General features: G+C 39.0%; 1 protein-coding gene across 9 annotated transcripts in view; it reads right to left on the bottom strand.

Moving 5' to 3' along the window:
- Positions 1 to 24,750, bottom strand: part of ZNF568 (zinc finger protein 568) — a 97,254-nt gene that overhangs the window by 42,923 nt on the left and 29,581 nt on the right. For 2 of the 9 annotated variants that reach the window (XM_070062279.2, XM_089319253.1), the window contains exon 6: positions 12,362 to 16,790. The exons of the other annotated variants lie outside the window; for them this stretch is intronic. In XM_070062279.2, the coding sequence (XP_069918380.1) occupies positions 15,208 to 16,790 (1,583 nt within the window). In that variant the 3' untranslated portion in view covers positions 12,362 to 15,207. Of the gene's footprint in view, positions 1 to 12,361; positions 16,791 to 24,750 lie in introns of those variants that run through there. 9 annotated transcript variants of the gene reach the window in all.

Genomic DNA, 24,750 nt, shown 5'->3' on the forward strand with positions numbered 1-24,750 from the left:
CTTAAGTATTGGCTGGATTCGGATGTCTTCATACTTAAAAGTGATCATTTTCTCGCACCGTGAAATTTTTACATGAAAATGTTAAAGGGGACACCTACCTTCCTATTTTGTAAAATGCATTCTATATAGCAACAAACTGAAAGAATGAGGGGGGAAAATAGTTCTGGTTTCCAGTCCAGCACATGAAGCTCCAACACAAGAGTCCTTCTTCATTACCACAATGCTTTGGCTCGTATGATAGGACACCATTAAGCATCCACTGACTTCTTTGCTTCCTAATCTTAAAAAATCTTGAAAGGGCACTCATTTTTCTTCAGCTAATAACGTTAAAAAAAAAAAAATCAGGAAGACAACTGCATTGACATGAGTAAATTCCTAAGACCCTCCGTTCCTTAGGGATGCACTAAATGCCTGCCATCATTGTAAAAGTGAACTTGAACTTGATGGAGTTTATGTTGAGAAAGCGCATATTGTATGCAACAGTTATGGCATGCACGTTATTGAAGCATGCTCTACACCCAGGAACTTTTGCTCAGTTAGCAGAACTGATCACTTAACCAGAGCTCTAGAACAAGGTAAGGACAAGAGAAAATAACTCCCAGGTGTCTATACAGCAAAAGGGAACTTACCCCGGGGAAGGCTGGCAAACAGATTTTACACAGCCTCTGTCAATGCAATAGGTATCTGCTTGTACTTATAGACACCTTTACTGGATGGGCAGAAGCCTTCCCAACCAGAACTAAAAGAGCTCATGAAGTGACCAAAACTCTCCTGAAGGAAGTTATTCCACACTTTGGTCTTCCAAAATCTTTACAAAGCGACAATGGGCCTTCCTTCATCTCCCAGATTACACAAGGGATTTGTAAGGCCCTAGGAATTACCCGGCCCTTCACTCTGCATGGAGAACTCAGTCTTCCGGTAAGGTAGAAAGAGCCAAGCAGACTCTATGGAAAACATCACAAGTAAAGAAATGTGCGCTTGGTAAGAAAGGCTAAGAAGGAAAGAGTGTTCTTGGTAAGAAAGGCTAAGAAGGAAAGAGTTTTCTTTTTTAATAAGGAAAGGACACGTTTTTTAAGAATGACTTTATCCTGATGGCTAGTTTACTCTAGACTGGAATAGAAATGATGGAATGTTTAAAGTAAGTTGAAGAGGGTGTATGGAAGTCACAAAAGGTTATGAAAGAAATAAATATTGGACATGCTAACTTCTGCTCTGGGAGGTATCTGTGCCATGCTCTAGGAAGAATGTTGTCTCTGGGTCAATCAGACGGGACAGGTACAAACTCAAATTCATACTTTTCCTGGACAAAGCCAAGCACCTCCAGGACCAGGCCAAGCAGGGCTGGGATTTAATTCCATTTGTCCAAAAACTTTTTGAAGGCCCTGTATATGCACACACACACAAATGGTACTTTAAAGAGTTCTTGGAGGAGCAGGCATTTGGCATAGCAGTTAAGATGCCAGCTAGGATACCCAAATCCCAAGTCAGAGCACCCGGATTTGAGGCTCAGCTTCACTACCAATTCCAGCTTCCTATTAATGTACACCTTGGGAGACAGCTGGTGATGGCTCAAGTGTTTGGGTCCAAGCCATCAACATAAGAGCTAGATGGAGTATCCGGCCCCTGTCATCAGCCTTGCTGTTCCAGCTGTTGTGGGCACTTGGGAAGTGAACTAGTGACCCATGCATGAGAGCTACCTATCTTTCTATCTCTTCGTTTCTCAAATCAATGAATGAATGAATATGTAAAACTTTCTGCAAAGTTCTTGGAAAATAGAATTGAAATTTTTTTTTTGGTGCAAAATTAAAAATTACCTGAGAAGTGAGGAGGAAGACAGGGAGACAGAAAAACAAACACCTCCATCCACCAGTTCACTCCCCAAATGATCAGAGCAGCCAGGACTAAGCTGAAGGTGTGAGTCAGGACACAATGGAGGCCTCCCATGAATTACTTGAACTCAATTAATTGAGCCTTCACTGCTTGCTCCCAGGATCTGCATTAGCAGAAAGCTGAGTAAGGAGCTGGAGCTATGAATCAAACCCAGGGTCTTTGATATGGGACACATGCATTTTATTCTTTGCCATTCAATATTTTTATCTTTAATTTTTGAAAAACCGACATATAAAAATTATACATATTGGGTACTATAGATGTTCATTACAATTATGTGTAGTGTCCAATATATTGATCTCCTCAAACACTGAATGCTTCTTTATGGTAAAAACATCCAAAATACTATCTTCTAGTTTGTTAGTTTTTAATCCAGAAATAAAGGGTACATATCTACAGTCACCCTACTATACAATATAACCCCAGAGCTACAAACTCTTATCCAACTAAGTACATGTTAATCAACTTTTCCCTATCCATCACTTTTTGCTTCCCTCCCTAGCCTGATAGCCACCATTAAATTTTTACTTTTTTTTGAGATCATCCTTTATTATTACTTTTTTTTTATATTTTTTTTAATATTCCACATATGAGGGCGCCGGATTCTGTCCTGGTTGCCCCTCTTCCAGGCCAGCTCTCTGCTGTGGCCAGGGAGTGCAGTGGAGGATGGCCCCAGCGCTTGGGCCCTGCACCCCATGGGAGACCAGAATAAGCACCTGGTTCCTGCCTTCGGATCAGCGCAGTGCACCGGCTGCAGTGCGCCGGCCGCAGTGGCCATTGGAGGGTGAACCAACGGCAAAGGAAGACCTTTCTCTCTGTCTCTCTCTCTGTCCACTCTGTCAAAAAATAAAAAATTAAAAAAATTAAAAAAAAAGATTCCACATATGAATGATAACAAGTTTTGGTTTATTTTACTTAACATAATCATCTCCAATTTTATCCTTACTATTGTAAATGACAAGATTTCAGCCTTTTTTCATTGTGTATTTGTACCACATTTTCTTTATCCATTCATCATAGATGGACACATAGGTTGCTTCCACTTCTTGACTACTGTGAAAAAATGCAGCAAAAACATGGGATGGCAGATGTCTTTTTTTTTTTTTTAAGATTTTATTTGATTTGACAGCCTGAGTTATACAGAGAAGGAGAGGCAGAGGGAGGCAGAGAGAGAGAGATGTCTTCCATCTGCTGGTTCACTCCCCAGATGGCCACGAACGCCAGTAGCTGCACTGGTCTGAAGACAGAAGCTTCGGTTTCTTCCACAGGGGTGCAGGGGCCCAAGGACTTGGGCCATCCTTTACTGCCTTCCCAGGCCATAGCAGAGAGCTGGATCGGAAGTGTAACAGCCGGGACTCGAACCAGTCCCCATATGGGATGCCAGCACTGAAGGCAGCAGTTACACCCATTACACCAGTGCCGGCCGCAGATGTCTCTTTGACAGCAATGATATCACTTCCCTTGGAAGTATACTCAGTTGTGAGATTTCTGGATTGTAAAGTAGTGTGCTATTTTTAGTTTTCTGAGAAACATCCATACTGTATTCCACAATGGCTGTACTAATAATTTACATTCCAAATGTATGCAACGGTTTGCTTTTTCCACGTCCTTGCCAACACTTATCTTTTGTCTTTTTGATAATAGCCAATATACCTGGAATGAATTGATTTCTCATTGTAGTTTTTTCTTAGAGATTTATTTGAAAGACAGAGTTACACAGAGAGGCTGAGACAGAGAGATGCTCCACCCACTGGCTCACTCCCCAAGTGGCCACAACAGCAGGAGGTGGACGGAGATGAAGCAGGAGCTAGGAGCTTCCTCAGGGCCTCTCAAGTGTGTTTTAGGGGCCCAAGCACTTGGGCCATCTTCTGCTGCTTTTCTAGGTACATGACCAGGGAACTGGATTGGAAGTAGGACAGCAGGGACTCAAACTGGCACTGCTATTTGGGATGCTGCTGTTGCACAAGAGGGCTTAACCTGCTGTGCCCTGACACTGGCCTGATTTTATATGCCTTCCTTTGAGATATTTCTGTTTAGATCTACTGACCATTTTTCAACTGGATTTTATATTCTGGATATTTGGCTTGCCAACATTTTCTCCCTCTGTAGCTTGTCTCTTCACTCTGTGGTTTGCTTCGTTTGGTGTGCAGAAGATTTTAGTTCAATGAAATCCCATTTATGCTTCTGTTTCTCGCTGGGGTTTGATCCAAAAAATTCCTAGCTCATTCCAATGACTTGAAGTGTTTCACTTGTGTTTTCTTCTAGTAGCTTCAAAGTTTCAGGTCTCAAATTACAGTCTTCATTCTACTCTTTAATTTTTTTGTACATGATGAGAAACAGGGGTCTAGCTTCATTCTTCTGTATGTCTCCTATTTTCCCAGTGTCATTTATTGAAGCCTGACTGCCCTTTTGCTTTGAGTATGCACATTATAATGATACTAATTCTTCAAGTCATGAAAGTGGGATATCATCATCCCATTTTTTTATGTCCTCTTCAACTTTTTTGTTCATTTATAAGATTTATTTATTAGAGTTAGAGAGGTAAAGACACAGAGAAAAAAAAGAGATCCTCCATCTGCTTTTTCACTCTCCAAATGGATGCAATGGCCAGAACTGGGCCAGGCTGAAGCCAGGAGCAAGAAACTCTATCCAGGTCTCGCATACGGAAGGCAGGGGCCCAAGCCCTTGAGCCATCCTCTGCTGCTTTCTCAGGCACGTTAGCAGGGAGCTGGATCTGAAGAGGAGCAGCTGGCACTTGAACCGGTGCTCTTATGGAATGCTGGCATAGCAGTGTGGCTTTACTCCGGCATCACAACACTGGCTCCTATTAGATTCATTCGCATTGTCTCGATGTCTGATGAATTTTGAAACCAGGATGGGTCAGTCAGACTGTGTAGTTTCTCCTGTATTTGCCTTCTGAAGTTCTGTTTACTGTTTCTTGAAGGTTTATCTTGAACTCTCGGTGAAAAGGTAGATTTCTTGAAAGACCTGAAGCAGTCTCAGTGTTCTTCCCCTGGGTCTTGTTCTAAGAGCTCATTAGATTTCCTTTTTCTCTGGATACTTCTCCGGTTTTGAAACCAAATTTGGATTCTTGACTCAGAAACCCCAATTTCTTTGGCAAGTTGTTCTCTGGAATCAATTCCTGGGTAAGGGTTGCTCATAAATGCCTTGATGAGGGTGTGCAGTTGAGAGGAGCTGTAGTGGGTACGACACCGTCTGGATTCTCTTTGTACAGCAGAAAGATCTGGGGAGGGTGGGTTTTGAGTCTCTTTTTGAGGACGGTCTTCTCCATGGCCTTGGCTTGATTCTAAAGCTTCCTTAAACTCTGCTGTTTTCTGGAATCGATGTCGTGCTCTTCGATTCTGAAACCAAACCTGGATCCTTGACTCTTCAGTGTTGACTTCGGAAGCAAGCTCTTGTCTGGTAGCATAGTTGGGGTATGGTTTTTGATTGAAGGCATTGATGAGGATTTTCAGTTGCTCTTTTGTGAATCTTGTGCGACTGCGCCTATAATTTTGCGATAGCTTCTCTGTGGAAAGAACGTTAGAAGAGTTGTCTTCGGCCATGTTGGAAGACGATCGCAGTGTCTAAGTGTCTATCTCTCTTCAATTTTCTTTTTTTTCTTTTGACAGGCAGAGTTAGACAGTGAGAGAGAGAGACAGAGAGAAAGGTCTTCCTTTTCCGTTGGTTCACCCCGCAAAAGACCACTATGGCTGGCACGCTGAACTGATCGGAAGCCAGGAGCCAGGTGCTTCCTCCTGGTCTCATATGCGGGTGCAGGGCCCACGCACTTGGGCCATCCTCCACTGCCTTCACAGACCACAGCAGAGAGCTGGACTGGAAGAGGAGCAACCAGGACTAGAACCTGGGGTACTGGCGCCGCAGGCGGAGGATTAGACTAGTGAGCTGTGGCCCCAGCCCAACTTTCTTTCATCAGTTACTTACTTGGTTAAATTTATTCCTTGGCATTTAATTAATTAATTAAGGTAGCTATTGTAAGGAACACAGCCATCTCATCTGTACCTTTTTTTTGACAGGCAGAGTTAGACAGTGAGAGAAAGAGACAGAGATAGAGACACACAGAAAAAGTCTTCCTTCCATTGGTTCACCCCCCAAATGGCCGCTACGCTGGCATGCTGCACCAATGCCAGGAGCCAGGTGCTTCTTCCTGGTCTCCCATGTGGGTGCAGGGCCCAAGCACTTGGGCCATCCTCCACTGCCTTCCCAGGCCACAGCAGAAAGCTGGAGTGGAAGAGGAGCAACTGGGACAGACTGGTGCCCCAACTGGGACTAGAACCCGGGGTGCCAGCACCACAGGCGGAGGATTAGCCTAGTGAGCCGCGGCGCCAGCCTCATCTGCCTCTTAACTGCTAGACCTACTCTGGTACAGAAATGTTTTGAAATTCATCATGTTTTTTTCATCATACACATTTTCCATGGATTCTTTTAAGACTCTTGTACTTATATGTTTTAATTGGAACATATAATTGAACAAATTTATGGAGGACCATGTGATGTTTGTATACACTTATACACGGTGAACTTGTTCAAATCAAGGCAAGCATCTCTCTTTTCTCATTTATCAACTCTTTGTAGCGAAGACACTAAAAATCCTCTCTTCTAGATTTTTTTTTTACCACACTATGTTTTAACATTTTTTAGCATTAAAATCCTTCATTTCTGTGGTGCTGCTTTTTGAGTTCTACAGGCAACAGCAATTTAACTTCATCTTTTTCCAAAGTAAGCTTTTTTCCTACTCTACTGATTGAAGTTTTCCTTTTTTCCCGACTGATTTGTTGTCTTTCTCCATCTGCAAAGGTCTGAATGGTGACCTTATAACTCCTAATCTCTAAATCAGGTGAATGTGACTGTTTGGGAAACAGTACTTAACAGATGAAATCAAAGTATCTCAGGTTATTTTTGATTAAGCATTCCCTAAATCTCATGATTTATGTCTTTTTATGTGATATAGAATAGAGGAAGCAATACTGCTGTGGAGGTAGAGACTGAAACAATGTGGCCACAAGCCAAGGACACTTGGAGCTACCAGAAAGTGGAAGACTGAACTTCTCTTATAGGCTCTGGAAGGAACTGGCTTTATTGACATCTTGGTTGTAGACTTCTGGTCTCTGGAACTGTCAGAGAATACAATTTTATCATTTAAAACCAATCAGCTTGATAATTTGCTACAGCAGCCCTAGGAACTAAAACAACATCTTCCATACACATGAGGGATAGTCTGGGTTCCTTTTGGCATTCCACAGGTCAATTTGCCTGTCGTGTGACAATATTATATTGTCTCAATGATACTTGTATTTGACTTTCGAGTAACTTGTGATGACTAAGGCAAGTAAATGAATCAGAAAGAAGAGAAATCTAGACATAGTCACTCAACAGGCTCAGATGGCTGCTTTAGTAAATGCATCCCAACATTCCAGATTCATCCAATTTTACAAATTCTTTCATAAAACAGAAAAATGAGAATATTTCCCAACTCATTAGTGATGTGAGAATAGCCTTGACACCAAACATGATAACATTACATAAAATTTTTAAAAGGAAAGGAAAATGTTTTTCATGGATAAAGACACAAAAATTCTAAACAAAATATCAGCAAATTGAATCTAATATGAAGAAGGTAATAAATCATGACTAAGTAGTTTATTCCAGAAATGCAAGATTAGTTAATATTTAAAAATCAATGTAATTCACCACATTAAGAAAATAAAGAAAACTCACACTTATTTCAATAGATTTTTAAAAAGTGATAAAAATCAGTATTAATTCTGATCTAACTCTCTGTAAACTAGAAATAAAATTTCTTAATCTGATAAACTATGTCTACAAAAATCTACAGTTGATATTATATTTAGTGGTGAAATATTGGACACTTCTTTCCTAAAGTTAAAAAAAATGATAAGGATGCTACTATACTTGTATGAGAGTTCCATTCAAAACTATACAGGATGTCACAGCCAAGGCAATAAAGCAAGAAAAATAAATATGCACAGACAGGAAACAAAGAGGTAAAACTGTCATTATTTACAAGTGATATGATTTTGTGCAAAAGAACCCACAAACTATTACAATAAATAAGTGAACTAGCCAGTTCACTCGAAGTAAGGTCAATATTTTAAAAATCACTGTTTGCTAGTAATAAACAAAACTTTAAAAAGTCCCATCTAGAATGGCATAAAGAGCCAAATACATATCTAAAGATAGACTTGCCAAAGTCTCATATTTAAATCTACAAATCACTTTTGACACGATAAAGAGTCCTCAAAAAGTTCACAGAAATGGGTAGTATGAAAAAACTGCATGTGGGTTTCATTTTCTTTTTTTGCACCAAAAGAAACTTACCTTTCAATTCCATTTTCCAAGACTTTTTCAAAGTACTCTCATAGTAAAGAAGACCAAAATAAATGGAATGACATAACATGTTCATGCAGAGTCAATTCTCAGTTAAACTGATGTATAGAGTCAGTGCACTAATAATAAAAACTGCAGAATAATTTTTGTAGAAACTGGCATACTAATTCCAAAATGTATATGAAAATATAAAGAAAATGGAATAAGCAAGGAACTATGAAGCTGAAAGGTGCTACCAGACAACAAGACTTGTGATAAAGTCACTATCATGGTAGTGGTTCTAGGATAAACAAGTGGATCAAAGTCCAAAACAGACTTCGCATTTTCAGATACCTGATTCATCAAAATGTGTTACAATGATGACAGTGAACATTATGGGTAAACAAAATGATGTTTTTGATAAATAATGCTAGGTCAACTATATATTCATGTGAGGGAAAAAAATGAAGCTTGATCCTTACTTCAAAATGTACATATAAATTACTTAAAAACCAATTCTAGACCTAACATGGAAAGCAAACTTAAAAATTTCTAGAAGAAATAACAGAAAAATATATTTAGGATCTTGATGTAGGCAAAGACTTTAAAATACTGGACATAAAAGCAAACCATAAGAGAAAAATATTAAAATATGTATCACTAAAATGTAGTAACTTCTATTCACTGGAAGACATCATGAAGGAGGTTAAAAAAAAAAGAGCCATAGTGAGATGCATCATCTGATAAAGGAGATTTATATTAGCAAGACAGATGGCCCAACAAAAATATGGGCAACAGACCAGAACAAGCACTCCATAAATGAAGATATCTAAGTGGCTAGTTATATAAAAGTATGAAAAGGTACTTGACCTTGTTAGTCAGAAAAAGTGAGATACCACTACTCATTGGATTCCTTAAAAAATAATCCAAACAGGCTCTATACCATGTGTTTGATTATAAGTCTCTAATGTTTTATAGAATACTATTTTTTTCATGCCATTAACTCACTGACATGAGCACGTAAGTTATCCTGTAGAACATGCAACATTCAAGACTTGCCTTTTGTTTTTTTTTTTTTTTTTTTTTTTTTTAAATTTTAGATAAAGAGAGCTTGCTTGCTTCTGTTAGTTCACATTCCAAGTGCCCACACTGGCCAGGGCTGGAGCTAGGAGGTGGGAATGCAACTCATGTTTCCCATGTCAGTGGGAGGTATCTAATTATTTGAGCCATTACTACTGCCTCCAAGGGTCTGCATTGGTGGGAAGCTGGTGTCAGGAGCTGGAGTCAAGTACGGAACCCAGATAATCTATGTGAGACAAAACCATTTTTAACACTAGGCTAAACTAAATGCTCCTCTGGTTGTTTCTTACTGATATTACTAAACTTTCTTCCTTTTTTCGTCAATTAGAATATAAATATTTTTGGCTGTCTTTATGTTGTATAAAATTGAACATAATATTTAATTGTCCTTTTAGGTACAGACTGAGCAGTTGGTGAAAGTGATTTTTCAATTTTGAAGTTTCACTTTAGGTCAGGTTACTTTAGCATCCTCAAAATAACCAGATTTCAGTCTTTCATTTTAATGTTTCAGCATGCGATGATTTGAAGTTGTAAAATGCTGATTTTTCTAATTCTAGCATTCTTTTCACATTAACTACAACTGTTTTGTATAGAACTTTCATTTATAAACTATTTGGTTATTTGCAACCTCTTTTATTGGGTGCTATGAGACAATATTCATACAGCGAAGGCAGGATAAGTTTAAATACTTTCTAATACTAATAGTCATATTTTCAGAATAAGGAGTTGATACACTCACCAGTGATAAAAACAGTAAAATTTCTTGCTATTTTCTCAGCATCATTTGATAATGCGGACTTTTACAAATTGTATAGACTTGTATACATTAATTTTACATTAATCTTTCTATTACTGAAAAACCATTTTGTCTCTGGCCAATGAGAGAACCTTCAAGTTGGTACCCATATACTTTAGAATTGCCACATTAGTCTTTGGTTACATTCTTGCTTTTTGACATATAAAGATGCCAGGTTTTCATAACTGATGCCTGGTTGAACTGCACTATGATGCAAATGCAGTTTAAGATACCAATCTAATGATGTCGATATGCTCTTAATGATCAGTTTCTTTAAATGTTTCATCATTGCTGTGATGATGTAGATTTTGAAGTTTCATGTATGTTCAATAGGTCAATTTTCCTAATCCAGTTTCCAGTATCTTCCTTTAAACCCTGCACATCAATTTTTCTTTTTCACTATTAATATATGTTTCACATATTTGACATTTTCTTTACTATTCTTTTTTCAAGTCCTCCATCTAGGATCATGTATTATTAATAGCATGCCTATACCTCTCCTTGAGATTCCTCTTTAGTCCATGACATCACAGATCTTAAAAAGTGATCTGGGAAGGGCCGGCACTGTGGCTCACTTGGCTAATCCTCTGCCTATGCCGGGTTCTAGTCCCGGCTGCTCCTCTTCCAGTCCAGCTTTCTGTTGTGGCCCGGGAAGGCCGTGGAAGATGGCCCAAGTGCTTGGGCACCTGCACCCACCTGGGAGACCAGGAGGAAGCACCTGGCTCCTGGCTTCGGATCGGCGTAGCTCTGGCTGTAGCGGCCATTTAGGGGGTGAACCAAAGGAAGGAAGACCTTTCTCTCTCACTAACTCTGACAAAACAACAACAACAACAACAACAAACCTCTGGTAATCCCTAAAGGCCCTTGAGTAAAAAATATTGAAAAATAATGCTCAAACATTATTTCCCTGTATCCCCTTCATTTCCTTTATTTTGCCCTCTGTACACATGTGTATAAAGTGGTTTCCCAACTATGTGAATATGACATTACTAGCCTGAATACAGAAGCACAGATAAGAAGCCAGCTGTCAAGCCACTTGAGGATGTTTGCAAAAATTGTAGAACAATTGAAGACAGCGTACCCTTCCATAAGCAGCTCCCTTCATCTAAGATCATTTCCTGGAGAGGAACCTGGCAGTGAGTTGCCAGCAGTCAAGATCCTCAGCAGTTGGTAGCACAAATGCCTTCATCTTGAAAGTAGAATCCTGGCAACTTTGAAGTGAACATTACACTCTAGAGTTCCTCTAGGGGGTCAGCCTTTCATGGCCTACATCTGAGATCAGACCCTTCACTTATTTCTCTTTCCAGACCTGTTTCCTCCATGGCTTCATGATGTTCACTTCCTTAATAAATCACTTGCAAAAAATTTTCAATTTAAGGTCTGCTTCTTGGAAACATGACAGAAACCAAAGTCTGAGATTCCATCCTACAACCCTTATTCTAAAATATCTTCCTAGCCTAATGCATTTTTATCAAATGGTCTACCATCCAGCCAGTTGGTATCATTTATCTCATTCTTCCTTATTTTTCATATCAGCAATTTCTACTGAATTACTTCCAAAGTGTATTTCACATCTACCATTTTCTACTGCTAGGTCTCTTAGTCCAAGCCACTATTAACTGATGTTTAATTTTGTGTCCTCCACAAGAGTTGGACCTTAGAAAGTCTGAAACCTAGAATGGGAACTCTTCAGGTAGTGAATGTATGTTCAGGTAAAGAGGGATTGGCTATGATTTTTTAGAGTGTTACCCTGATCACTTAAACCTATCTTAATGTTTCTACTCTTTAGGATGGAGGAAAATTAATTTACAGAGATCATATCATTTGCTTGCTGACACACCAGCACTAAAACAACCTTCTTAGACTTTACGCCCCCATTTACTCTCAGGGACTTTATTATACCTGATAACCTCAGCCAGTTTATGGGGGTGAAGGTGAAGACAAAAGAGAAACCTAGTGACCTTTATGGACCTTACTGGAAAATTTAAACTGCTCTATTGACTCCACAGTTATGTTAAGAAAGGGAAGAGGTTTTAAGGCATATGAAGTACAAAATAATAAAATCGGAGAAAAATGATTGTTTAGATAATAAACTGTCTTTCAAAAGAAAATACTTATATAGGATTTCCTGTGTAGATAACATTGAGATTTGAAATCAATTTAAATAGAAAGGTCAACAAAGATATGCTGCCAAAACTGGATTTAGTATAAAACCTTTAACTATATGACTAAAATGACAATATTCACTTAAGTTTTAGTAAATCATTGTTTTATTAAAATCAAACATTCTAATTATATATGCAACTGTCAAGATTCAAAAATACCTAGTAACAGTCTAATGTACTTGTACTTCACAACTTTAGTTTGAGATTTACTTTTGTAAAATCAACTTCAAATTCATGCAGTTGATGTTCACATATAAATTTTTTTTTTTTTTTTTTTTTTTTTTGGACAGGCAGAGTGGACAGTGAGAGAGCGAGAGAGAAAGGTCTTCCTTTTTTCCGTTGGTTCACCCCCCAATGGCTGCCAGCGGCCGGCGCTCCACGCCGATCTGAAGCTAGGGGCCCAGATGCTTCTCCTGGTCTCCCATGCGGGTGCAGGGCCCAAGGACCTGGGCCATCCTACACTGCACTCCCAGGCCACAGTAGAGAGCTGGACTGGAAGAGGAGCAACTGGGACAAAATCCGGCGCCCTGATTGGGACTAGAACCTGGTGTGCTGGCGCCACAGGCGAAGGATTAGCCTATTTGACCAATATTCAGATTCTTTCCTTTAAAAAAAAAAATTGTTTGAAATGCAAGGTGACAGAGACAGAAATAGAGAGGGACAGACAGAGAGATCTTCCATACCCTGGTTCACTCCCCCAAATGGCTGTACCAGCCAGGTCTGGGCAGGCAGAAGCCAGGAACCAAGAACTTGTCTTCTACATGGATGGCAGGGACCCAAGTACTTAGACTGTTTTCCTCTGCTTTCCCAGGAATGTTAGCAGGAAACTGGACTGGAAACGGAGCAGCCAGATGTTGAATCAGCATTCATATATGGGATACCAATGTCATAAGCTGCAGCTTAACCCACTGTGCCACAACATCGGCCCCATTGCTTCCTTTTGAAAAAGATACTTAGTGGCTTTCTATATATCAAATAACATTGTACAGAAGGCCTAAGAAAAGTTTCCCTAAATAAGGGTTGGTTCATGTATTGTTAAAGGACTCTATTATCACTGTTCAGGGGCTGGGACCACCACCGCTTCCAACCAGAACTAGCTGGGTTGTAAAAGTCAAGAGTTGTGGAAAGAATAAAATGATCTGTAGGTTAAAACTGAAGCAATTTAACACAACTGTTTATGGTCACCCCAAGAAAGTAAAAAGGCTCATTTCCAAATATAATAATTGATAATAACACAAATCCTATGCTGGTTGTATGAAAACTTACAAACCTAGAAAATTCATAGTGCAAAGCCAATTGCTCAGGAAAATCTCATTCTCTCCAAAATGACTCTAACAATATTAATAATTAGTTAGCTATGAATCTAACAAATCAGTTTTCAAGTAGTTAGACAAATTTAGAAGGTAGGGGCTATAAACAGATCATGATGCCCTAAAATGGTAAATAAAAACACATTTCATTTGTTACAGTGGCATCTGGTTTTCAAATTTTTAGTAATTAAATGTTTGAGTTAATTTGTCATTGTTTGAAAGATGTCTCAATTTCAGAAATGTTAAAAATATAAAATTACAAAATAAAATATGCTAATTTCATATAATAAACAGGGTGAGCCTAATTACTAATTTTCTGAAATAATTTTTTATAAAGCAGGTTAGCATTTAATAAGCACATGATTCCACTGTAACACTTCTCTGTACTGGCACACGCTTTCCTTTGCTTGCTAATTCTCAGAGATAGCTAGAAAAACACTATTAAGACAAAGCATTAATATTAATGCTGTGTTTCACTAAGTTTTTGGTTTTATTTTATATGTAACCAATTTTTCTAAAGCATAAAAATTAAAAGTGAAGTTAAAGGCCTCCCAATATCAATTGCCTGCCAAAGATAACACTATAAAAATTTTGTATGTATCTTTCCAATCCATTTAAAATTGTTTTACATACATACTTCAATAGTAAACAATTCTGTTCTTTGCAAATTTCATTCCAATTTATATGAATATCAGTTTACAACATGTTTCACCTCTATCTTTTTTTTTTTACTCAACACTGTTTTAAATAACTATCCGTGCTATACAATATGGATCTGATTCATTCCTTCTAACTGCTGGATACTATTTCTTCATTTGAATATATTACATTTCATTCATGTATTATCCTATTGATGAATATTTATGCTGTTTTCAATTCATATATATATATATTTCTTATGCATTATTGTGATTTCCTATAGAATTTATATCCAGAAGTGGAATTGCAAAGTCCTTTTGTCTTGGGGAAAAAAAAATGCTCCCTTTCCTCAAAGTCATAGACAGTATCCTGTATTTTCTCCCAGTGGTTTTGGTGTTTGACTTTTTCACATCATGCTCAAATCTCTTACAATATTCTTTTTGTATGTTGTAAGGTTGTATGTAGTTTTATTTTCCTTAGTACAGAGAATCAAATATTCCAATTTTTTTAATTAACTAGGCTATCACTTTCCTACTGACTCATGACATCATTTTTAACATACACAAAGTTCATGTACACTTCCGGGTCTGTTTCTAGGCACTCTATTATTTAAAAATTGTTTATTTACCTATTAATGCACAAATATCACAGACTTTTTATATGGTGAGGGTCTCTTCTTTGTCTTTTAAAAAAAATTGTCTCAGCAATCCATATGCTTCTACTTCACATGAATTTTAGAATATTTTTGCACAGATCCCAGACAATCCTGTTTGGAATTGCAATAAGTCTAGCTTTTCAGGAGGGCTGACATCTTTATGATAACATTTTTTTCCATCTTTATGTATGGTATGTCTCTTCTTATTCAAGTCTTAGACCCTTCAACAAACATTTAGTTTTTTCTCCATAAAGATCTTCACTTTTCTTAGACTTATGTGACATATTTAAATGGAGTTGAATTTAACAGCAGGCCTTTCCTCATCTAGTACACTTGGCGTTTCTCACCTGTATGACCTCTCTTATGTATAGAAAGGGATGCTCTCTGAGAGAAGGCTTTCCCACATTCATTACACTCAAAGGGTTTCTCACCAGTATGACTTCTCATGTGTATAATAAGTAGTGAGCACTGAGAGAAGGCTTTTCCACATTTATTACACTCATAGGGTTTTTCCCCTGTATGACTTCTCACATGAAGTGTAAGAGATGAAATTCGAGAGAAGGCTTTACCACAATCATTACATTTAAATGGTTTCTCTCCAGTATGAATTTTTTCATGCTCGAGGAGATTCTGTCTCTGACTGAAGGCTTTTCCACATTGATTACAATGGTAGGGTTTCTCTCCAGTATGAATTTTCTCATGTTCAGTGAGATTTGATTTCTGACTAAAGGCTTTTCCACAGACTGTACATGCATAGGGTTTCTCCCCAGTATGAATTCTCTGGTGTCTAATGAGGTTTGACATCTGAATAAAAGCTTTCCCACATTCATTGCATTCATAAGGTTTTTCTCCAGTATGAATTTTCTGGTGTGTAATGAGATTTTCTTTCCGGCTGAAGGCTTTTCCACACTCATGGCATTCATAGGGTTTCTCAGCTGTATGATTTCTCATATGCACAGTTAGGGATGAACTTTGAGAGAAGGCTTTCCCACATTCTGTACATACATACGGTTTCTCACCTGTATGGCTTCTCATGTGTATAATAAATACTGAGCACTGAGAAAAAGCTTTTCCACATTTATTACATTTATAGGGTTTTTCCCCTGTATGACTTCTCATATGCAGAGTAACAGATGACATTCGAGAAAAAGCTCTACCACATTCATTACATGTATAAGGTTTCTCCCCTGTATGAATTTTCTCATGCTCAATAAGATTCTGCTTCTGGCTGAAAGATTTCCCACATTCCTTACATTCGTAGGGTTTCTCTCCAGTGTGAATTCGCTCATGTTCAATGAGATTTGATTTCTGACTGAAGGCTTTCCAACAATCCTTACACGCGTAAGGTTTTTCCCCAGTATGAATTCTCTGGTGTCTAATGAGATTTGACATCTGAATGAAAGCTTTTCCACATTCATTACACTTATATGGTTTTTCCCCAGTGTGAATTTTCTGATGTGTAATAAGGTTTTCCTTCCTGCTGAAGGCTTTTCCACATTCCTTACATTCATAGGGTTTCTCTCCAGCATGAATTCTCTCATGTCTGATGAGGTCAAATTTATGACTGAAGTCTTGTCCACACTGATTACACTTAAAGGGGGTTACAACATAAGAGGAGCAATGGTAAAATGGCTTCTCATACTCATTACATTCATAATTTTTCTCTCTTACAGAGCCTTTTTCATAATTAAGCAAGTCTAAATTATGTTCCAAACCCTTATCAAGTGAGTCACATCCAGAGAAGCTTTGTTTCGAAGTAACAGTGTCTGAACTCAGAGGAAATATTTTTGCAACTCTTTTATATTCAATGACTTTTTCCTTAATCAGAGTTTTCTTGGAGATTGATGTGACTTTCCTCACAAGTGTTTCCTGTTGCTTCTTGATCTGTTCATCAACTTCCCAAACTTCTAAAATGGAGGACCAAAAATTATTACTTGTGAATTTCTCTACCACTGTACTACTATCAACATCTTAGAAATTTGCTACTGTGGGCTTCAAACTTTGATGTTGGCCTTACTCAACAAGTATTTAAGAAATCTAAAGTGCAGATGCTTCCAGTCCCTAAGGTTTGAGAAATTAACTACTATTAATGACATTCTGGAGAGTAAACTGACAATTATAGACCTGACTACCTGGGACTGATTTGAAAGTGTTTATGTACATTGCATAAATCAGCAAAATGAATAATGAAAATGAAAGGATGAACACAGAAATGACTGAGTGGGGAATCAAATGGTAAAGGATAAAATTAAGACTTCTGGTTAAACACACTGGATTGGATGAATATGTTTATTTCTTCTCCTTTCTAAAATTACTGTTAAATAATAAAGGGCCAAAAAACCCCGAAGACAAAGCAGATAGATGTTTAAAGAAAAGCAAACAAGAGATTTCAACAGAATACAGTAAGAAAGGCATACAGACAGTTGTAAACTGGACAGCAGACCTAAGAAGTTAAAGCAAAAGTATCAATAAGATGCTAATGTCAACTGGCAACAAAACATTGGAATTTTCAAGAACTGGAGAATTCAGGTACTCTAAATGTACTGACAAACAGGAACAAGGAGAGGATGTTCCTTTTTACCATTGCTTTCCAATATTATACCAGAATTCCTACTAAAAGCAGTATAACAAGGAAATAAAAGTGCAAATTAGAAAGAAAGGAAAAAAAACCAAAACTGTTCTTGTTTGCAGATGACATTATTATCTACATATAAAATATGAAAGAATAAACAATAAACCCACCAGAACAAATGATTGATTATATCAAGGTTGCCAGGATACAATATTAATCTGTAAAAGTAAATTGCTTGTGTATCAGTAATATGCAAGTGGAATCTGAAATTAAAAACATATTGCATTTATATTAGCACTCCCCAAACTGAAAGACTTAGGTATAAAGTCAATTTGCACTCAATCTACAGGCGGAAAACTATAATACTCTTATGAGATGTCAACAGTAGTAAATAGATAATGGCAGACTCCTGCAATGGAAAACCCAATATTGTCAATATGCTAGTTCTTCCCTACTTGACCTATATTAATGCAATCCCATCCTTTATCAATAATCCCAGGTTATTTTGTGGATACAGATAAATGGATTCTAAAGTTTACTGGAAGACACAAAAGCTCAAGAATAGATAATATTAAAAATAATAAAAGTGGATGAATAACATTTTTCAGCTTCAAGACTTACTATAAACCTATAGTAACCAAGATAGTGTAGTACTGGTAAAACAACAAATAAATGGAATAGAAATTGACCCTCATAAATATAGTCAACTGATCTTTGACAGAGGAGTAAAGGCAATACAATGAAGCAAAGACAGTCTTTCAAAAGTGCTGGAGCAAGCGGACATCTGCATGTACACAAATGAATCTAGACAGAGCCTTTACTCACTTCATAAAAATTAATTCAAAATGAACCATATAAACTGTAAGACATAAAAATGTAAACCTCTTACATAACAGAAGAAAATCTAGGTAATCTTGCATATGATGATAACTTATTCAACATGCAGTAAAGACATGTTTCATGAAAGAAATCAATTTTAAACTGTCATTAAAATTAAAAACTTCTAATCTGCGAAAGACACTGTCAAGAGAATGAGAAGACTGGGAGAAAATATTTGTAAAAGACACATCTCAGAAAGGATTGCTACCCAACATATACAAAGAACACTGAAAACTCAAAATTAAGAAAACAAATAACTCCATTACAAGAGGCAAAAGAACTGAATAGACCCTCCGCAAACAAGATATACAGATGGCAAGTAAGCATATGAAAACATACTCATCATTGTTTGCCATTAGAAAGTTGAGAATTAAAACAATGAGATACCACTGCCCATCTATCAAAATGGCCAAAACTCCAAACCGTGACAAAATTAAAGGCCTGACAACAATGCAGACCAGACTGCAACTCCATTGACTGCTAGTGGGAATGCAAGCCAATTTGAAGACAATCTGGCAGTTTTTTAAACAATTAAAGATACTCTTACTATATGATTTAGCAATTACAATTCTTGGTTTTTATCACAATGAACTGAAAATTTGTCCATACAAAAACCTGTATGTGGATGTTTATATCAGTTTTATTCACAATTGTCAAAATTTGGAAGATGTCCTTCAGCAAATGAACACATAGAAAAACTGTGGTACCTCCAGACAATGGAATAGAAGTAAATGCTAAGAAGAGTTGAGCTATCAAGTCATCAAAAGAATGGAAGGAACTTAAATGCATACTGCTAAGCCAAAGAAGCCAATCTGAAAGATTGCGTACTATAGAATTCCAAAAACATGACATTCTGGAAAGGACAAAACCATGGAGGCTGTAAAAATATAAAGTTTGGCAGTGGTCAAAAGAAAGGGCAGGATGAACAGGAGAAATAGAGGACTTTTAGGTAAGTGAAACAAGAGTGAACTCTAAGGTAATGGACTTTGAGTGCTGAAGATGTGTCCATGTATGTTTGTCAGTCATTCACAAATACACCACTGTGGTGTGAAATATTGACAGTAGGGTAGACCATGGCTGGGACAGTTGGGTGGGGGTAAATGAGAACTGTACTTTCTGCTCAATTTTGTTGTGAATCTAAAACATAAGAAGCAAAGTTTATTAATTACCAAACCAAAGAGGGGGTGCAGGATAAAATTTGGAGCAAAATAAGAGAATTCACTTAAAGTCTGAATAATAAGCAGTCAGATCCCCTGGGACAGGTATTTTGAATTGCTTAAGCAACATCTACTCAAACCTTCTACTATGCAAAGGCTGAGACAGTTACAACCACATTTCCTAGATATAACTGCAGGTATGTTTAGGTTTACCATATATTTAAACAACATTTAAATTCAGAATTAAATTAGGAGAGGAAAGAGTAGACATTTTGCTTATGGTATTACAACAGACAAGGCAAGCCCTTGGAGCCCAGAGCTGTAAATGCATTTTCCTGGTTCAACCAGAAGCAATTTCTTGGCCACAGTGGGAGAAGGTCCTCACTTAGCAGCTCACTTCTGTGTATATTTAAGACTAATTCCCAGGGGCTTATCCTAGTCTATCTTCTGTACTCCCCAAGAGTCTGTAAACCATTTAATATCTACAAATAAATTCCTTCCTGTTTAAATTAGCAACTAATATATTATCTCTGTAAATGAATTTTGACCACTATACTACCACCCTGATTCACACTATCCACACAGGAACAAAAAAGTCTTGCTTTCTAGAGAAAATGAACCTCAGAGAGTCTAAGGAACAAGTTACATAGGTGAGGAGGAAGGGCCTCATACTAACATGTAGGGAATCATCAATATTTACATATTGAATACAGAGACATCTAATATCTTTCTGTTGCTTAGCTTCACGAATGCTGGCAGGTACCTCCAGGTAGTACATGGAAAGATTAAAAATAAAAGACACACAGGCTGGCGCCGTGGCTCAATAGGCTAATCCTCCGCCTTGCGGCGCCAGCACACTGGGTTCTAGTCCTGGTTGGGGCGCTGGATTCTGTCCCGGTTGCCCCTCTTCCAGGCCAGCTCTCTGCTGTGGCCAGGGAGTGCAGTGGAGGATGGCCCAAGTCCTTGGGCCCTGCACCCCATGGGAGACCAGAAGAAGCTCCTGGCTCCTGCCTTCGGATCAGCGCGGTGCGCCGGCCGCAGCGCGCCAGCCGCGGCAGCCATTGGAGGGTGAACCAACGGCAAAAGGAAGACCTTTCTCTCTGTCTCTCTCTCACTGTCCACTCTGCCTGTCAAAAAAAAAAAAAAAAAAAAAAAAAAGACATACAGATACTGGCCAGGTACAGGTTCTTATCTGATCATCCTAAGTACAGTGTTCTAGTCAAAAAAGCATAAACACATTCTTGGTTTGCTACAAGTAACATCTTTACAATTTCCTTTTTATTCCCTTACTACATCAAAATCAGGTGAACTAGTGACACTGGTAAATTTCTTACTTATACAAATATTTTGAGTCTTGTTTAAATTAAAACCAAGCAAACACAATGGTAAGTCAGTAATAACTCTAGAAATGAATAAATGTATTTAAGTATATGAAACTGTCATTTCTTGACTCAGTATTAAACAATATGTCAACAATCCCAACAAAATAAACTGTGAAAACTGAATTAGTCAAAAATTGTGATGTTTCTTCCTAGCACCTGGCTTCAGCCTGAACTAGCCTGGACCATTGCAGCTTTCTGGGGAGTGAATCAGAGGATGGAAATTCTAACTGTCTCAAATAAATAAATCTTTAAAAATATTGATATTGAGAGGTGGGGCCTCTGAAAATTGATGAGTATTACATAAAGCCTGGGTATATTCCACATGATTGAATATTGGTGGCTTTATGAGAAGAGAGAGACAGATAAGAGGATACACACAAGTGCAGTTCCTCCCATTCACCCTGCACAACCTTGGGCACTGCCAGAAAGAGGGTCCATCACCTGATGCAGCCCTTCACACTTGTACCAGAACTGTTAGCCAAAATACACTTTTCTTTTATACTTTACCCTATCTATGTTTTATATATATATATATATTTTTTTTTTGACAGGCAGAGTGGATAGTGAGAGAGAGAGACAGAGAGAAAGGTCTTCCTTTTGCAGTTGGTTCACCCTCCAATGGCCGCTGCGGCTGGCGCGCTGCGGCCGGCGCACTGCACTGATCCGAAGGCAGGAGCCAGGAGCTTCTCCTGGTCTCCCATGGGGTGCAGGGCCCAAGCACTTGGGCCATCCTCCACTGCCTTCCCAGGCCACAGCAGAGAGCTGGCCTGGAAGAGGGGCAACCGGGACAGAATCCGGTGCCCCGACCGGGACGGGACTAGAACCCAGTGTGCTAGCGCCACAAGGCGGAGGATTAGCCTATTGAGCCGCAGCGCCGGCCCAATCTATGTTATATTAGCCACAGAAAATGGACTACTACAATAATAGTCTTATACTCTAATTTAAATAAGGTATGTCAGTATAAATTTTTCTTTAAAAATGCATATTTTTCTAGTTCTGTCCAGTTAAAAGCTTTAGAAATAGTGACAACCCAGTACTAATGAGCAACCACAGTACTAAGTCTCAAAATATCACTTCCCACTCAAGGAAGCAGGGGTTTAAAGAGAAATGGCTACTTCTGTGTCTGCAGTAGGAAAGTTAGAATATTGGCCAAAGAATCCTCTGGCTGAGGATGAGACAATGTATTAAACAATATAAATAAGAAAACATTACTTATATGTACATAAATATGTTTTGGTGTTCAAATTATATAAAATTATAATGATTTTATTTAATAAACTTTAGAGATTTCTAGGATGCCAATTCTTTTTCTAAAAAGTTTTCAAGGGAAAGAGTATTTCTTTTTCCTGTCCTTAAAAACTGTAATTCAGATAAACAAATAGTTGTTGAGTTTTTCTTTATGAGAGAATTCCAGTCAATACAAACAAAAGGAAACATCTAATAAAATAATGGATCTAGGCAATGATAATCAGTATCTGGAAAAGCCTTAACTGAAAGGTTGACAGTGAACATTATAATAGACAGAATTTGACTGACAACACACAAGCCTACTGATCAATCTTGATATTTCCAAAAGTGGGACAAACTAACCTAAGATGAAGTCAGATATACACAGTACCACCTATGAAACATCTAAAAATGCCAATTATGGGGGAAATGGGAAAAAGGAGTACATTAAACATCAGCATGAGGAGGCAAACTGCAAAATTCGAATAAGAGACATTATGGAGCAGGGGGTAGCAAACAATAGCCATGGCCTATTTTTGCACAGTCATGAACAGTTTTACATTTTTTAAAGGCTATATAAAAAAAAGAGAGAGACACACACACACACAGGGAGAGAAAAGAGGGAATTATAACAGAGACCTTATGCAGCCCATAAAGCCAACCCACAAGTAGCTTCCTCATAGTTCAAGATTCCAGTGGATGCCTGAACTCACATATAGTAGCAAATCTCTCCTCCCCCAAAATTACATATAGAACCAGACCTCCCCCTCAATGAATATATGCCTATTTCCCAGACATATGTGCCAACGGTAAAGTTTAATTTATAAATTAGGCTCAGTAAGAGATTAATAATAACTAATAAGACATAACAATACATTGTGATAATGTGAATGTGGTTTCTCTGAAAATATTTTATTGTAGCTCTTACATATAATTTTTTTTTCCTTATTGGACTTTTACATTAAAGGAGGTATGCACAGCTTTTCTCTTTGGCATATTCAAACTGCCAACATCATTACTCTTTCACCTAAAGGAGGCCACTCTACACTTTTTCTAAACATCTAAATTGAGAGCCACCATCACTATTCACACTTTAGGGTTATTAAGTAAAACAAGGGTTACTTGAACGCAAGTGCTGACACCATGACAGTCAATCAGATTACCAAAAGGTTTTCTAAGTGACTAATGAGTGGAGAGAACATATGGTATGCATACACTGGACAAAGGGATGATTCACATCCAGGCAGAGAGGGGAGTGGGACTGAGGGAGATTTCATCATGTTACTCGAGCGACACACAATTTAAAATTTATGAGTTGTTTACTTCTAGAATTTTCCAAGTAATGTCCTCTTACTGTGGTTCATTGCAGGTAACTGAAGCAAAACTGGGTATTGGGGAGCTACTGTACTACTGGGCCCTTGAAAGAGAAAACCTGCTGACATTTTTTCTAGAGGACAAAAGCCTGAGTTAGACACAATTTTTTTTTTTTTTTTGACAGGCAGAGTTAGACAGTGAGAGAGAGAGAGACAAAGAGAAAGGTCTTCCTTTTCCGTTGCTTCCGCCAAATGGTTTCCGTGGCAGGTGCACAGCGCCGATCCGAAGCCAGGAGTCAGGTGCTTCTTCCTGGTCTCCCACGCAGGTGCAGGCGCCCAAGCACTTGGGCCATCTTCCACTGCCTTCCCGGGCCACAGCAGAGAGATGGACTGGAATAGGAGCAGCCAGGACTAGAACCCAGCGCCCATATGGGATGCCAGTGCAGCAGGAGGAAATTAACCAAGTGAGCCAAGGCAACGGCCCCAGAAACAAATTTTAAAAGTGTGGAGGGGCCAGTGCTGCGGCTCAGCGGGTTAAAGTCCTGGTGCCTGAAACACCGGCATCCCAATTGGGCGTCGATTCTAGTCCCGGCTGTTCCACTTCCGATCCAGCTCTCTGCTGTGGCCTGGGAAAGCAGTAGAGGATGGTCCAACTCGTTGGGCCCCTGCACCCACGTGGGAGACCCAGAAGAAACTCCTGGCACCTGGCTTTGGATCGGCGCAGCTCTGGCCGTTGAGGCCATCTGGGGAGTGAACCAGTGGATGGAAGACCTCTGTATCTACCTTTCTCTGTAACTGTCTTTCAAACAAATCTTTTTTTTTTTTTACAGGCAGAGTGGACAGTGAGAGACAGACAGAGAGAAAGGTCTTCTTTTGCCGTTGGTTCACCCTCCAATGGCCACCGCGGCCAGAGCGCTGCAGCCGGCGCACCGCACTGATCCGAAGGCAGGAGCCAGGTACTTATCCTGGTCTCCCATGGGGTGCAGGGCCCAAGCACTTGGGCCATCCTCCACTGCACTCCCGGGCCACAGCAGAGAGCTGGCCTGGAAGAGGGGCAACCGGGACAGAATCCGGCGCCCCGACCGGGACTAGAACCCAGTGTGCCGGCGCCGCTAGGCGGAGGATTAGCCTACTGAGCCGCGGCGCCGGCCAAATAAAACAAACCTTTAAGAAAATAAATAGGGCCGGCGCCGAGGCTCACTAGGCTAATCCTCTGCCTGCTAGTCCTGGTCGGGGCGCCGGATTCAGTCCTGGTTGCCCCTCTTCCAGTCCAGCTCTCTGCTGTGGCCTGGGATGTGCAGTGGAGGATGGCCCAAGTCCTTGGGCCCTGCACCCCA

This window comes from Oryctolagus cuniculus, chromosome 18 (assembly GCF_051225735.1).
Source record: "Oryctolagus cuniculus isolate XC-2025 breed Fujian yellow rabbit chromosome 18, ASM5122573v1, whole genome shotgun sequence".
In the NCBI taxonomy this organism is placed as follows: Eukaryota; Metazoa; Chordata; class Mammalia; order Lagomorpha; family Leporidae; genus Oryctolagus; species Oryctolagus cuniculus.